The 14,289-nt window shown below is 42.2% G+C and overlaps 1 protein-coding gene across 5 annotated transcripts in view; it reads left to right on the top strand.

The window, feature by feature from the left end:
- Smarcal1 (SWI/SNF related, matrix associated, actin dependent regulator of chromatin, subfamily a like 1) overlaps positions 1-11,273 on the top strand; it is a 54,516-nt gene extending 43,243 nt beyond the window's left edge. For all 5 annotated transcript variants that reach the window (XM_029559998.1, XM_008825685.3, XM_029559999.1 and 2 more), the window contains 5 exons: positions 2,087-2,189; positions 4,851-5,033; positions 6,056-6,156; positions 7,351-7,447; positions 11,013-11,273. In XM_029559998.1, coding sequence (XP_029415858.1) covers positions 2,087-2,189; positions 4,851-5,033; positions 6,056-6,156; positions 7,351-7,447; positions 11,013-11,252 — 724 coding nt within the window. In that variant the 3' untranslated portion in view covers positions 11,253-11,273. The remainder of the gene's footprint in view (positions 1-2,086; positions 2,190-4,850; positions 5,034-6,055; positions 6,157-7,350; positions 7,448-11,012) is intronic.
- The last annotated feature ends 3,016 nt before the right edge of the window (positions 11,274-14,289 follow it).

Raw genomic sequence — 14,289 nt, forward strand, 5'->3', positions numbered from 1 at the left:
CCAGCACTTGGGAGGCAGAGGCATCGATCTTTGTGAGTTCGAGGCCAGCCTGGTCTACATAGTGAGTTCCAGGACAGCTGGGGCTACAAGAAGACCCTGTCTCAAAAAGATAAAAAACAAAGAAAAAAAAAGAAAAAGAAAAAAATGTGTATATATAACCATTAGAAAAATTCTGACTTGTTTCTTGATTTGTTTTTTTTTTTGGAGTCGGGGTGGCAGTGCTGGAACTTGAACCCAGGGTCCCATACAGGTTAAATAAGTGTTTTGTATAGAACCACATCCCCAGCCCCTAAGTCTAACCATTTTGCCACCTCATAAATAAACCTGGGTCATACCATATATATATATATATATATATATACAACCAAGTTCAGTTTTAGTAGAGATTTTTTTTCATTTCACACTGTAGTCTCTTTGTGGAGTCTGTAGTTACCACATTGGCCCCATTTTTAAAGTGGATCCTGAGTAAATCTCTAAGTCTCTGGACCTCAAAGTCACACATCTAGTCAGTGGAAATTAGACTATAAATCTCAAAACTCCAATTTCCTCCGTTTTTCTACCCCTTTTTGCTGCTGTTTGTTTTCTTTGTAGTGGGCTTTTTTTAGTATAGTAGGCAACAGTATTATAGTAGGCAAATAGTAATGAAAAGAGAGACTTGAAATGGAAAGAGCAGTTACACTGTGTCAGATGTGGAGGGGAAGGATGGACATTGGGAAAATTGGGGCCAAGGGTTTTATGAGCTGACCAAGTTGGTTTTGTGATCCTGTGGCTTCTCAAGGCTATGGCAATAAACTTTTTCACTTATATCATGACAAATTTTATGTGTCTCAGAATAATTAAAGTAGATTCTGTTAGTACAGTGGTTACAAATTGAACTGTAATTTAGTACTTTGGTCAGTTATCAGTGATGCTGTTTGAAAGTAATTCTTAGATATTTACAGGACAGTCTACTTACCTTTCCGGCCCTACATGTCATAGGAAGCTGTTGAAATCTGTCCTTCTCTAAAGAAGGCCTTATCTACTCTCTGCCTAACTACCCTTATCTAGGGATGACCTCAGGCTGGGTGAGGGTTCTTGTAGCTCAGGAGGGAACAGTGTTTAACTATGTAGTTACTTCAGTGAGGTGCTAATCCAGGGGGAACCGCCAGGGTGTGTTGACTGAGTGGCTCTCTGCCACACAGGTCCCCTGCAATGACAAGCTGCCCTTAGGGTATGCCAATTAAAAAAAAAATACGAAGTTAAGAAAAAACACAATGGATGGAGGAGAGAGGTAGTGGGGACTAAGGAAATGGGGTCCTCCCCACCATTTTTCTTTGTCAGAGAGAAGAACTCCATGAATATTGATTTAACTGTGGGCTCTGTCATCTGAGGAATGGAAAGCCTCCTTCAGTGTCTCCTCTGTATGTCACTTATTCTCACTGCTGAGCTTCCAGGAATTTGTGTGTGAGGATCCCTTAACCCCCACCTAGTTGTTTCAGAGGTGCATAATGACTTCAGTTTGTACTGAAAACAGATTACAGTGATCGTAGCAACTGAAGTGGCCATCTTAGACAGTCTAGTTAACACAAATCGCACTTAATAAGATTCTTTCAGTAACATACTAGAGACACATAAAGCTTATGTTTATGGATACTTCAATTTATATATGTGAGATGAAAGTTCAGCATTCTCTTTGTGTACATCAGAAGATGGTTTTCCTCCCAGTTCCTCCTTTTGCTCCATTCATTTGACTGCATGTGAGGGAAAGCCTTTAAAAGGTTAGATCTCAGGCCATGTGTGATAGTGCACTCCTATAGTCCCAGCACTTGGGAGGCAGAAGCAGGCAGATCTCTATGAGTTCAAGGCCAGCCTGGTCTACATAGCGAGTTCCAGGACAGCTGGGGCTATAGGGAGCCCCTGCTTCAAAAAATTAATTAATTAAATAAATAAATAAATAAATAAATAAATAAGTAAATGGTTAGATCTCAGAGAAGGGAGAGAATGGATTAGAGAAGGCGGAGAAGGCCTTGTAGGTTGTTGAAGCCATTTTTTGATAACTAACTTCAATTGCATGTTTATTTTATTTTGTTGTCATTGTCAAATATAGTGAATATATCCTGGACCTTTTGGAAAGTGGAAGGGAGAAGTTTCTAGTGTTTGCACACCACAAGGTGGTTCTGGATGCAGTTACTAAGGCGCTTGAGAGAAAGGTAAGTTTCTCTGCAACATAGTCTTGACTTTTACTTATTTATGTGTCAGGCTTCCTGAACAGGGTTAGATCAAGACTAAGCATAGAAGTGAGATGATGCTTCTAGAAGCATTGCTGGGGGTTTTCTGAAGAGTGCTCCCTAGGTGGAACCAGAGAGTGTTTCCCCAGGTGCGCTGCTCTGACTTGCCCTAGGTGGGAGCCTTGCCTTAAGACTTGTCTCAGGGACTCTCCATTTTCTGCAGTCATAATTCAGCTGGCCTGAGAGGAGGTCGCCAAGTGCATAGGAATGTCCTCCTCTCCCTTTTGTTCCTCCTTGTTATCCAAGTGCCTTTATTTATTGCACATAGTGTGCAGACGTCATTACAGTTTTAGCCTCTTGATAAAGTGAGCGATAACTACCTGGAGGGATTTCCAGGGATGGTCATTAAAACTAAACACTGTATTTTCCCTTCTGCTAAGTTTAGGACCATAAATTTCCTTTTATTTTCCTTTATTATTTATACTTTCATAATGTTTAAAGGGTACAAAGTGCTATACAACACTTACATATATCCCCCTCTGAGTGAATAAGTGAAGGCTCGCTGTGTTTATTTCCAGGCTTAGTTTATAAGTAGTAAAATACTTGAGCCTCAGCTGAGTATTCTAATTTCACTCCCTTTCTTCCTCCCTAGAGTCCCCCGTCTTGGATTTAGTCTCTTCCGTGTGTGTGTGTTTTACAGTATAAATATGTGCTTTTTGCTGTTTTGTTCAACCTTATTTTTGAGTTTTCTCCATATCATGCAACATGTGCAGTAACGCATGCAGCTCATCTACTCTACCAGCTAGTAGCTTCTGATTGACTCTCCATTGTCCTGCTGACAGGCATGGGATTTGCTTAGAGTTTTGCTGTTAGTGAATAGTTTTGAAGCTGTATCTGTGCCTGTATCTGTATTTCTGTGTGCCCTGTGTATGGCCACAGTCATTGGATAGGTTCATCTTCAGTTTACTAGATTTTGTCAAGTCTCTGTCCAGCATATGTTCAGATGTATGATGCCCCAGCCGTGTATAAGAATCCTTGCTATTCTGTGTTCTCAAACACACTTTGTATTATCAGATGTTTTATTTTTGCCAGTTTAGCAAAATGAAATCTCATTTTGTTCTTTCTTGTGTTTGCAGCTCCCTGACTAGCAGGACACGGTGTCTCTTTCATTGTGCTTGTTAGTCAGTTTTGCTCACTGTGAAGAGTCTGTTGGTATCATTGACCCATTTTTCTTTTGGATTGTTGTTTTCATTTTTTTTAAAGATTTTTTTTTTTTTTAGACTTTTTTTAAGAAAAGGTCTTCCTATAGCCCTAGCTGGCCTGAAACTCATTAAGTAGACCAGGCTGGCCTTGAACTCCCAGAGATCCACTTGCCTTTGCTTCCCGAGTGCTGGGATCAAAGGTGTGTGCTGCCACACCCGGCCGGATTGTCTTTTTCTCATTCAGGAAAGTTCTTTATAAATTCTGGAGATTCAGAGAGATGGCTCAGTGGTTAAGAGCACTGGCTGTTCTTCTAGGAGACCCAGATTCTGTTCCCAGCACTCACATGTCAGCTAATAACTGTCCTAATTCCAGCTCCAGGGGGATCTGATGCCCTCTTTTGACCTCTGCAGGCACTGTACAACATGGGAGTACTTACATACATGCAGGCGATACCCTCATATACATAAAATCAAAATAATAAATAAAATATATTGTTTTAATTCTAGATATTCATCATTTATCAATTATGTCTTTAGTTTTTCACTTTGTTTCTTGTGAACAAACAATTTTTTTTAATCTTTTTAGTTACATTTCAAATTTTTATCAGTGTTTTTCTTTTGTGGCTTGTGCTTTTTGTGACTAATTAAGAAATCTTTCATTATATGATGTTATAAAGATATTCTCTTGGATTTTAAAAAATTTGAATTTTTTTGTTTTTAAAGCTTCATCAAGGACATTCTTTTTTTAAATTTTGATTTATTTGTAATTTCATGTTTATTAGGTTTTTCCTACATGTATGTTAAGTGTACCATGTGTGGTGTGCATTGCCTATGGAGGCCAGAAGAGGGTGTCAGTGCCCCCCTTCCCCCAGAACTGGAGTTCTGGATGGTTTGCTGCTGTGTGGATGCTAGGAATTGAACCTGGGTCCTCTGTAAGAGCAGTCAGTATGTTTAACTCCTGAGCCATGTCTCCAGGCCCTCTGTTGTATTTTTTTCTCTGAAAGTTGCAGGGGTGGATCTTCAATCCTTTCGGATTTGGATCTTGCACACAAAATGGCATAGGAAGCAGGCTGAAATACCTAAAGCTGATCTCTGGGAGGAATCTCATGTATTTTCAAGAAACCCAGGACAATTAGTTGGAAAACTATTAGACTGTGTGCGTTTAGTACAGTATTTCAATTCAAAATACAAATAGTAAAATATATTATAACCAGAGACTAGAGAGATGGCTCAGTGCTTAAGAGCGCTTGCTATGCAAGCATCGGGAGGGGAGTTTAGATCCCAGTAAAAAATGTGTTCTGGCCTCCACATGGCAAACAAACTTCAGAAGAGGGTTGAGTAGCAGAGCGGCTCTGTCCCTGGGGCCCTGGCTAGATGGGCTTGCTGGGCAGCCCCCAGACACTCTTGCAGCTCACCTTTGCTTCCCCCACTTGTCTGGCAGCATGTTCAGCATATCCGTATCGATGGCTCCACCCCCTCAGCAGACCGTGAGGAGCTCTGCCAGCAGTTCCAGCTGTCTGAAGGGCACACAGTAGCAGTGCTGTCCATTACAGCTGCCAACATGGGCCTCACCTTCTCCTCAGCTGACCTGGTGGTGTTTGCTGAGCTGTTTTGGAACCCAGGGGTAAGGGATGCAGTAGACTGGAATACCCCTGGGTGTGCCTCAGGGCTGGGGGAATTCCAAGACTATAAATAAACGGTGAAGAAGACAGTTCCTGTGAGTTTTCCCTAGTGTTGGGTCAGTCTGTTTCTGTTCACTCTCATAACCGTGTTTGTACCTGTTCATTTTCACTCCTTTTTAAGCACTACAAGTCTGTTGGCTAGATTTTAGGTCTTCACAACAGGATATGGGGTCATCGATTCAGTCTTATAAATGAGGAAGTCACAGAGGGCTAGAAGAAGTCCTAGCTTTCATTTCTCCTGTGATAAAACTGGGCACAGAGAGCCCAAGTGCAGACCTAAGACTGCATAACCAGACCTTTAGGGGCCCACACCCATGCCCCTTTAGTTAGTAGTCCCTGTGAGCTGCTCTAGCCAGTGAGGGTTTCACAGAGTGACAGCACCAAGCATCCACTCAACGTCTTTGTGTCCTCGACTTTACTGATTAACTGAAGGCTGTGACAGCGAGTCTAAGATATTTGTTTGAACTCATAAAAATTTCTCTTAAGTCTCAGAAAGTAGCCATTTTCCCTCTGATGGGTGGACCAAGACTGAGGCCATTCATTAAGCAGGGTTCTTGATTTTGGTAGGGTGTTATGGGGCTTGTCACCATATGAAAACAACATTCACCCCTACTTATCAAACAGGACCCCATTTTTGGATGTGATATTTCTAGCCATTTAGAAGATAACTTTTAATTCCCCAGAGACAAGAAATGGCAGTGTGTATGTTTGCTTCACTGCTCTTAGCACACAAGGCCTGTGCACACTCTACTCACATACCTAGCACAGTGCCCAGCCCAGTGTGCTGCTACTGGTACGTCCCTGATGAGCAGGGTTGTGTTTGAGTCTCTCTTAGCAGCTAGAGAGAAAGGGAAATGTTTTGAGGAGGAAGTTCAGTGGGGCTTGGTGGTAAGTAGCCTCTCACTGTGACAGGATGGACCACTTTAAAGCCTTTCTTTAGCTGTCTTGTTCCCTGGGCATGCAGGTACTTATCCAGGCTGAGGACCGGGTACACCGCATCGGACAGACAAGCTCTGTGGGCATTCACTATCTGGTTGCGAAAGGCACAGCAGATGACTACCTTTGGTATGCCTGGGTGGGTGGCCTGGATGAGGAGTTGAGCTGAGGTGGACATGGGATGTGGTTTCTTTGCTCCATCAGCGTTTCTGCTTTTGCTGAGGCTATCAGGGGTCTTCAGAGAAGACCCATTAGTAATGCTTCCTGCTATCTTTGTGACCATGTTTGACCTTCATCATTCAGCATTCCTTGGAGACCTGTAGTGTATGGGAGAAAATGCAGTGAGAAGGGGAACTCTTCCCACTAGTCTGAGACAGGGAGGCAAACTTAGAACTTAGATGGAGTTTGATTGATAAAGCACTCTGTTCCCTCCAAGAAAGCACTTGTTAGGATGGGGGACAGCTTTCCTTTTTTGTGACTTGTGCTATCATGGTCACCTCCTACAAGGCTACAGCTGGACACAGGGAGAAAGTGGCTTATCCTGGACCATGCAGTGCCTCATGGCAGAACTGGGGTCACTTTTGTGTGTGTCGGGTGTGTATTGAGGGTTGAACCTAGAGCCTCACATATGCTAAGCAATTTCTTCGTCACTTAAAGCTGTATCACCCAGTCCTTTCTATTTTCTAATTCAGCATAGGGTCTCACTAAATTGCTCAGGCTGACCTTGAACTCACTCTGTAGCCCAGGCAGTTCTTGAATGCAGTCTTTCTGCCTCATACTTGTGGAGAGCTGGGATTAGACCTGTTCTCTAAGCCTGACTGGAGTCACACTTTCAACCCTGGCAGTTTGTCTATCACCTAATTAAAAATTCCCCAAACATTCTTTCTCAGTCCCGTTTCCCTATTCCCGATGTTAAGCTTCTTGATTATCTCATTAGTGTCTGCTTTTTATCTGTCTTCAGTCCTCTGACTTAATGGTTTGACCTCTGCTGTGCAGTTGGATCACCCTGCATTTTCTGTTTTTAAATGGATTTGCTCACTGAGCAGCTCCTAATAACACTAAGCTCAAATTTTTGCTGTAATGAGGCAGGATTTATTTCCCACACATCTTGCACTAGAGAGAATTTTGAGCTATGAACCCAAATTGGATTGTTTTCTATTGAAGCAAGACAAATATTTTAAGAAGGATGTTTGTGTCTTAAGAGATGCAAAGATCTGAAATAGTTACCGCATTGCATTCCCACAAGGATGAGGTGACCGCTTTTTCATCAGTCTGCAGGGTCTGAGTAGGCTGTATTCACCGAAGCTCATTTCTTCCCCACAGGCCTATGATTCAAGAGAAGATTAAAGTTCTGGGGGAAGCTGGGCTTTCTGAGACCAATTTCTCAGAAATGACAGAAGCCACTGATTACCTCTATAAGGTAATGCCAGAGGAACAGAGGGAGGCGGTGAGCTGACTGAAAAGCTCTTGGGGCCTGAGGGGGAAGATGCCAATCCCTCCTGAGTGTCCTCTAGCCCTGGAGCTGAAAAGGAAGGGCCTGCAGTCTCAGTTCATCTGCCTGTGTAACCCTTATGAGGAAGTGCTGGTGTCAACTACTGCTGCTCCTCAGCATGTCCTAAAGACTCTAAAACCAAGGCTCCCAACTGCTGCTGCTTTCATTAGACCATGAGACATGGTGGAAAACTCCCTATGCAAACGTTGTATGGTCACAGTAAGCACAATAGCAATACCAGGCATACAGTAGGGCAAACACTGAACAGTCCCCAGCATAGAATGGAGAAGGCATTAATACAGGGCATAGCTTCGAAGGACATGTTCGTGTCTGTCATTTCATGTTATTTCCAGTGTCTCCCCATTTTACAGAAGGATAAACTGACACACAGCAGAGCCATAAGACTTGTACAAAGTCCCAAGGCATGTGAAACTAGCCCAAGATAGAAGTCCTCCCACCTCAAACCAGTATTCCTCTGTAACATCGGCTTTCATTGTAAAGGCAAGTAAGAGGCCAGAGAACATTCTCCCATGACTGCTGTACATTGTCAGAGATGACAAGAGGAGACTTCTTTGCTCTGGAGAGGACAGGTCCAGGCCCACCATGCCTGCTCTGCCCATACCCTCCATCTCAGTAGCTGTCATCACCTCTTGCTTCTCTGTTTCAATGAGACACCATAGAGCAAGAGGCTCAGAGACCCCAAAGGCTTGTCTGCTTTCACCAGCTCTAGTGGTCGACCCTCGAGATGAAAACTCTTGAGGTACTGCCTCCTGGAGTGTGAGTCATGAATGAATTCTTTCTTAGCTAGAATTGGGCAAGGAAGGTAGCTTCATGGTGTAGCTCACCTGAGAACTGAGGTATCTTCTTTCTGTGGAACTGCTAGGTACCAAAAGTTGAGTTAAACCAACAACAACAGTCTTATACGTGACTAAGACAAGAATCTGAAGAGCTGGGCAGGTGTGGTGGCACATGCTTTTAATTCCAGCACTCAGGAGGCAGAGGCAGACAGGTCTCTGTGAAATCAAGACCAGCCTGGTCTATGTAGGGATTTCCAAGCCAGTCAAGACGACATAGTAAGACCTTGTCTCAAAAAAACAAAACAAAAAGAATCTAAGAATCTGGTCAGTCACTTTTTTTTTTTTTGTAATTGGCTTTTTGACATAGGGTGCAGACCGGTCTTGAACTCATGGTCCTCCTGCCTCGGCATTCTGAGTGCTAGGTTTATAGGCATGAGTCACTGTGTTCAGCAGATAGCAGATTTTTGAATGTTGACTATAAATTATTTTTTGGACAAAAAGTAACTAAGTCACCTTCAAGACATCCTTACCTTTAAGCTTTTGAAAGCACTCTAATTTATCTGATGGTGAATATTTTGACAACCATAAGCTATTATATACCCTTTGAAAAGAAAGAACCGTATTTCTAAAAGATTCTCATCAAACCCTTCTTTCATCCTGGCTGTTCCCTCAGATACTTCGAATCCATTAAGAATTTTCTGCCTAAAATACAAGTGCAAGATAATGTAAATGAGATTTATCAGTATTTATTTTTATTAAAATTTTATCAAATTATTAATTTTTACAAAGATATAGCTGAAAAATTTCATTATCAAGTAGAAAAAGAAAATGTCACCTCCTTTATGAACAAAAGCAAAAGAGGTTATATCTGAATAAGACAGTCTTCCTTCCAGAAGGGGAAATGAAATATTAATCTGATCTTGGAACTTACTTCTAATTAATTATGCATGTTCCAGGTTTGCAAATAGTGTTGCCACCATCATAATCAAGTGCACATTAACAGGTATTTCTATTGGGCTTCTTTGCAGAGCAACATTTCTTGACTTTGTGCTTGTTCACAAAAAGGTTGATGGGTACATATCCCTTGAGAGGGTGCGTAGATCATGCTGAGTGCAGCTTTAATGGTCTTCAGTATTTCTTCCTGCTCTGAAGCCCTGGGATCCTGAAAAGCTAGGAGATGTGGGATATAGGTTAATGGAATGATCTAGAGTTCTTACATGACTCCCCTGGTTAGTTTTCAAGAGACTTTTCTTCATTCGTGTTGAGGAATTCAGTTAAGAAATAGTGACCAGTTAGGTTGAGACATAATGACAAAGGGCCACAAAGCCAGGGAAACAACTTTAGACTTGATGAGGGGGACACAGTATAGCCCAATGGCATGCGAAAGAAAATCTTGTTAAAGGACCATCTGGAAGCAAAATCAGGCTGGCAGAGATGTAGGGGCTGAAGGAGATGGGAAGATGCTTGAGGCAGAAGTCCAGTTGAACTCTTGTAATCCTTGCATATACCAAGTGATATGGCTCAAGTCAAAACTACCTTGGACTGGAAAGATGGCTTAATGCTTAAAACCACTTGTTACTCTTGCAGAGGAACCAAGTTTGGTTCCCAGTACCCACAGTGGGTGCCTCACATGCCTATAACTCCAATTCCAGGAAATCTGATGCCTTCCCCTGGCCTCTGCTGGCACTCATACATGTAGCATACAGATATACATACATATACACATAAATAAAAATAGTTTTTTAAAGGGACTTGGTAGGAAATAATGATGGCAGGAATAAAACTTTTGAGCTAAGGACTCAAGGCACACTAGTAGTTTCAAGCAGAAAAACTATCAGAATATAGGTGATTTTTTTTAAAGTGGAGAGAGAAGCTGGTTTGGGGATATGATGCGATGAACTGAGACGTGTGACACATGTAGAAGTCAGAGGACAACTCGCAGGAGTCCATTCTTTCCTTCCACTTTTGGGGGTGCCAGGGATCGAACTTGGGTCATCAGGTGCCTTAACCCACTGAGCCATCTCTCCAGCTCAGTATTTTGATTTTAAATAGTTTTATTGATCTGTGGATTTCCACAAAGATGTTGAAAATGTACCTCTGGACCATGAGATGGTTGGGACTAAGAGACTTAAAGGAGCTTAGTGGAGGAGTGTTGGTAAGCCTATCATGTGCCATGGTTGTCGCTGCTGGGCCTGGTTTTAACATGACCAATGACAAGACACATGTAAATAGTTTGCATTTTGATCTTCTGTCCCTTTAACATCAGGGACAGGGACAGGTATCCACTGTGAAAATGATTTAGAATATATCCTGGAAAACAAATTTTGAAGAAAAATTACAATTTAACTCTTCTATTTAGAAAGACTTAGGAAGACGTGAGCTCTCTGGAACTGTTTTAATGTTTAAATACTGATATGGAAAATTAGAAAGGGAAAAAAAAACATTTTTCAACATAAAATTTAGAGTGAGAGCACTCTCCTTGCTGTTACAACCTTTCCTTTTTATTTTTAACCCCAAGTAGCAGAGATGTCCTGAAGCAGGAAGGTTTTTCTAAGGTCACTAGGTTACTGAGATGGTCTACCATGGTATAGCTCCTGGTTGAAAAATGCACTGCCTCACTATAGAGTGCTGTCCTGAGGTCAGTGCTGAACCTGGGTGATTCCTTTTACCTTTTCCTTTTTTTCCCTCTGATGAAGGACCCAAAGCAGCAGACTATCTATGACCTATTCCAAAAGTCCTTTGAAGAAGATGGAAGTGACATGGAACTCCTGGAGGCAGCAGAGTCCTTTGACCCAGGAAGTGCTTCAGTAACCTCTGGAAGTAATTCCCAGGATCTGGGAGACACCCTGGATGAAAGCACCATTACGAACAGTCCACCACAGAAAAGGAGATTTGAATTTTTTGATAACTGGGACAGCTTTACCTCTCCCTTCTAAAAAGGTCAAGAAAAAAAGGAAGGAAGGAAGGGAGGGAGGGAGGGAAAAAAAAGATAAAGGGCATTCAGAAATCATGGTATTGGTTAAAATAAAAAAGTATTTTGTTTAGAAAGCCTGTGTTGACTTTGTCATGCAGGCAACCCTGGGTCTGTGTCTAAGCCCAGTGGGTACCAGCATTTCCATCCCTGTGTTCCTAGAGAGACGCCTGCTTGGAGGCTAGGTTACTCTTAGCTTTTCATTCTTTTTAAGTTTAAATTTTAATTTAATTTGTTTTATTTTACGTGTACGAGTGTATTGTCTGCATGTGTGTAAGTACACTTGTGTCATGCAGTGCCCATGGAGATCAGAAGTGCCTGTGGATCTCCTGGAACTGTAGTTATGGACAGTTATTAACTGCTATATGGCTGCAAAGATTCGAACCTGGGTCCTCTGCAAGAGCAGCTAGTGCTCTTAACCACTGAGCCATCTCTCTAGCCCCCTACTCCTCACTTTTCTGGCTTAGAAGACAGTGGCTCATAGTAGTCATAATTAACATTCTTTAAGTGATGAAGTACTTCCTATATAACCCCCCATATCTAGTTAATTTTTTGTTTTGTTTGTTTTTGAGGCAGCGTCTCCCTGTAGCCCCAGCTGACCTGGAACTCACTATGTAGACCAAGCTGGCCTCAATCTCAGAGGTACACCTGCCTCTGTCTCCTGAGTGCTGGAATTAAATACGTGAGCCACCACGTCTGGCTCTGGTTGAAATTTCTAACAACTCTATTTATTGAGCATCTAATATATTCTAGGCATTTACCTAGGTAGAAGCTTGATGAACAAAAGAAAAATTTTGCCTTTATGGATCTTATGTAACAGAGGAAGCAATAATTATGAGTCGTCTTTTCTAGTACAGTTCAATAATGGACACTAAAATGTAAGTTTCTTTAATTTTATGTGTCATGAATTATTATTTTGATTTTTAAAAACCATTTTAAGTGTGAAAAACATTCTTGCTCACTGGCTGTACTGAAAACGGCAGTGGCATACTGCACATGGTCCATTGTCTGCCAACCTTTGGTTTACAGCAATATAATTCAAGAGTAGTTAACTCAAGCTGCATAATGTGATTTTTAATTTTTCAAACAGAACATTGAAAAACAAAATTAACACATTTTAACATAAAAACTTTTTAGGTTGGGGGGTGGGGGGTGGGATCCATGTATCCCAGCCTACCTTGAACTTTGTGTTTCTTGTGTTTCTACCTCCCTACTGCTGGTAGTGCCGGAAGTGTATGTCCCCTTCTTTGTGCATGCTGGGCAGACACTCCACTAACTGATCTATATCCCCAGCCCTGACCCCAACCCCCACCCCCGTGTAAGATGGTGCTGGGGTTTAAATTCAGGACCTTATGCATGCTGAACAAGGTGTTTGCTGAGCTGTATCCCAAGTCCTTAAATTTTTTTAATGAGAAGTGTATGTTTTTGTACTATGGCTCTGAAATCCATTGTGTGATACAGCATCTCAATTTGAACTAGTTGCATTTTAATGCTTACTAGGCAGGTGTGACTGGAGACTCCTGACTGGACAGCTCAGATGTACAGACTCCTGAGTTGTCCTGATTGGACAGCTCCCATGTACAGAGGGATACGGAAGTAGAGCGTGAGGAAGAGTGTAGGTGAGTAGTAAAGGGGCCTAATAGAGCCAGGTGATATAGAGCTCACAGCTCGTGGTAAGGAATCTGGGCTTAGATATTGAGTATGAAAGATGACACCAAATGCTTTTGAGCAGAAATGTGGGGGTGCTGTCATATTTTTAAAGGATAGAACAATTTCATACCAGTTCTTATGCAGAAAACAGACTAGGAAGGATAGGCAAAGGAAAAGCTTAGGTAGGAAGCCGTCAAGCTCTTATAGCCTTCTTAGGGTTGATGCTGCATTGTAGCTGAGTGTGGGTACTCAGAAGAGGAGAAGTGGTCAGACTCAGGATACACAGATACATTGCAGATACATTGACGTGGGCTATTTGACTAAGAGAGGCTGGGATTGGGTTGCTTGAGCAAAGTGATACATGATCTTAAAGGGGGAGAGTAGATTAGGAGAAGAATGGAATAGAGTTTGGGTAATTGTATTAGTCAGGGCTCTCCAAAGAAACAGAACCGGTAGAATGAATATATATGTATAGAGATTTATCAGCTTAGCTCACAGGATAGAGTCCGAGTAGTCTAACAATGGCTGCACCACACTGGAGAGGCTGAGAATCCGTAGTCGCTCAGTCCACAAGGCTGGATGTCTCAGTAGTCCCAATCTGGTGCTGAAGGTCTGACAAATTCCAAAAGATCAGCTAAGTCTTCAGTCTACAGCAGCAAGATGAACTCACCAGTGAGAGAAAAGGCAAGCAGCAAGAAGCCTGGCATTCTCCTCTGCCGTGGTCTTTTATACAGGCTGCCATCAGAAGGTAACACCCACATTTAGCGTGTGTCTTCCAGCTTCAGATGATCCAATCAAGATCTTTTTCATTTCAGTTAATCTCAAATCCAGTCAAGTTGACACCCAGGATTAGCCATCACAGTAATGGACTCGCTGAGTATGAGATAGTTCGTAGACAATCAGTGGCCAGACTCAGAGACACACCACCCAGCACATTAATGGAGGCTGTAGTCACTCCATTAGTGAAAAGTCTGCGATGAGTTGAGGCCCAGCAAGCAGAAAGGTTTTGGAACCGCAGATCTTGAGAGAATTTCAGGAAGGAGTATATTTGTGTTACCCCCTCCCAGGTCCATCCACAGCCTCTGCCTTGCGTGTCTAATAGCACATGCTTTGAGAAACATCAGGGAGCCCTTGACCCGTGACCTGCTGCGTTCCGGAGGCTTTGGTGCAGCTTTTCTATGGGGTCTTTTGAACTCAGGTCAAGTTCTTCCAATGTCTTAGGATCTCATTCTCTATGCTTCTATAAATGTTTCTCTTTAGTCCAGGGATGTGTTTAAGATACAGTGGATAGACCTCATAAATAAAAGTGACTTGTACAGGTGACTTTAAAGACATATATACCAGGAGAGTCA

Source organism: Nannospalax galili, unplaced genomic scaffold (genome assembly GCF_000622305.1).
Source record: "Nannospalax galili isolate Female #2095 unplaced genomic scaffold, S.galili_v1.0 scaffold127, whole genome shotgun sequence".
NCBI classification, from domain to species: Eukaryota; Metazoa; Chordata; class Mammalia; order Rodentia; family Spalacidae; genus Nannospalax; species Nannospalax galili.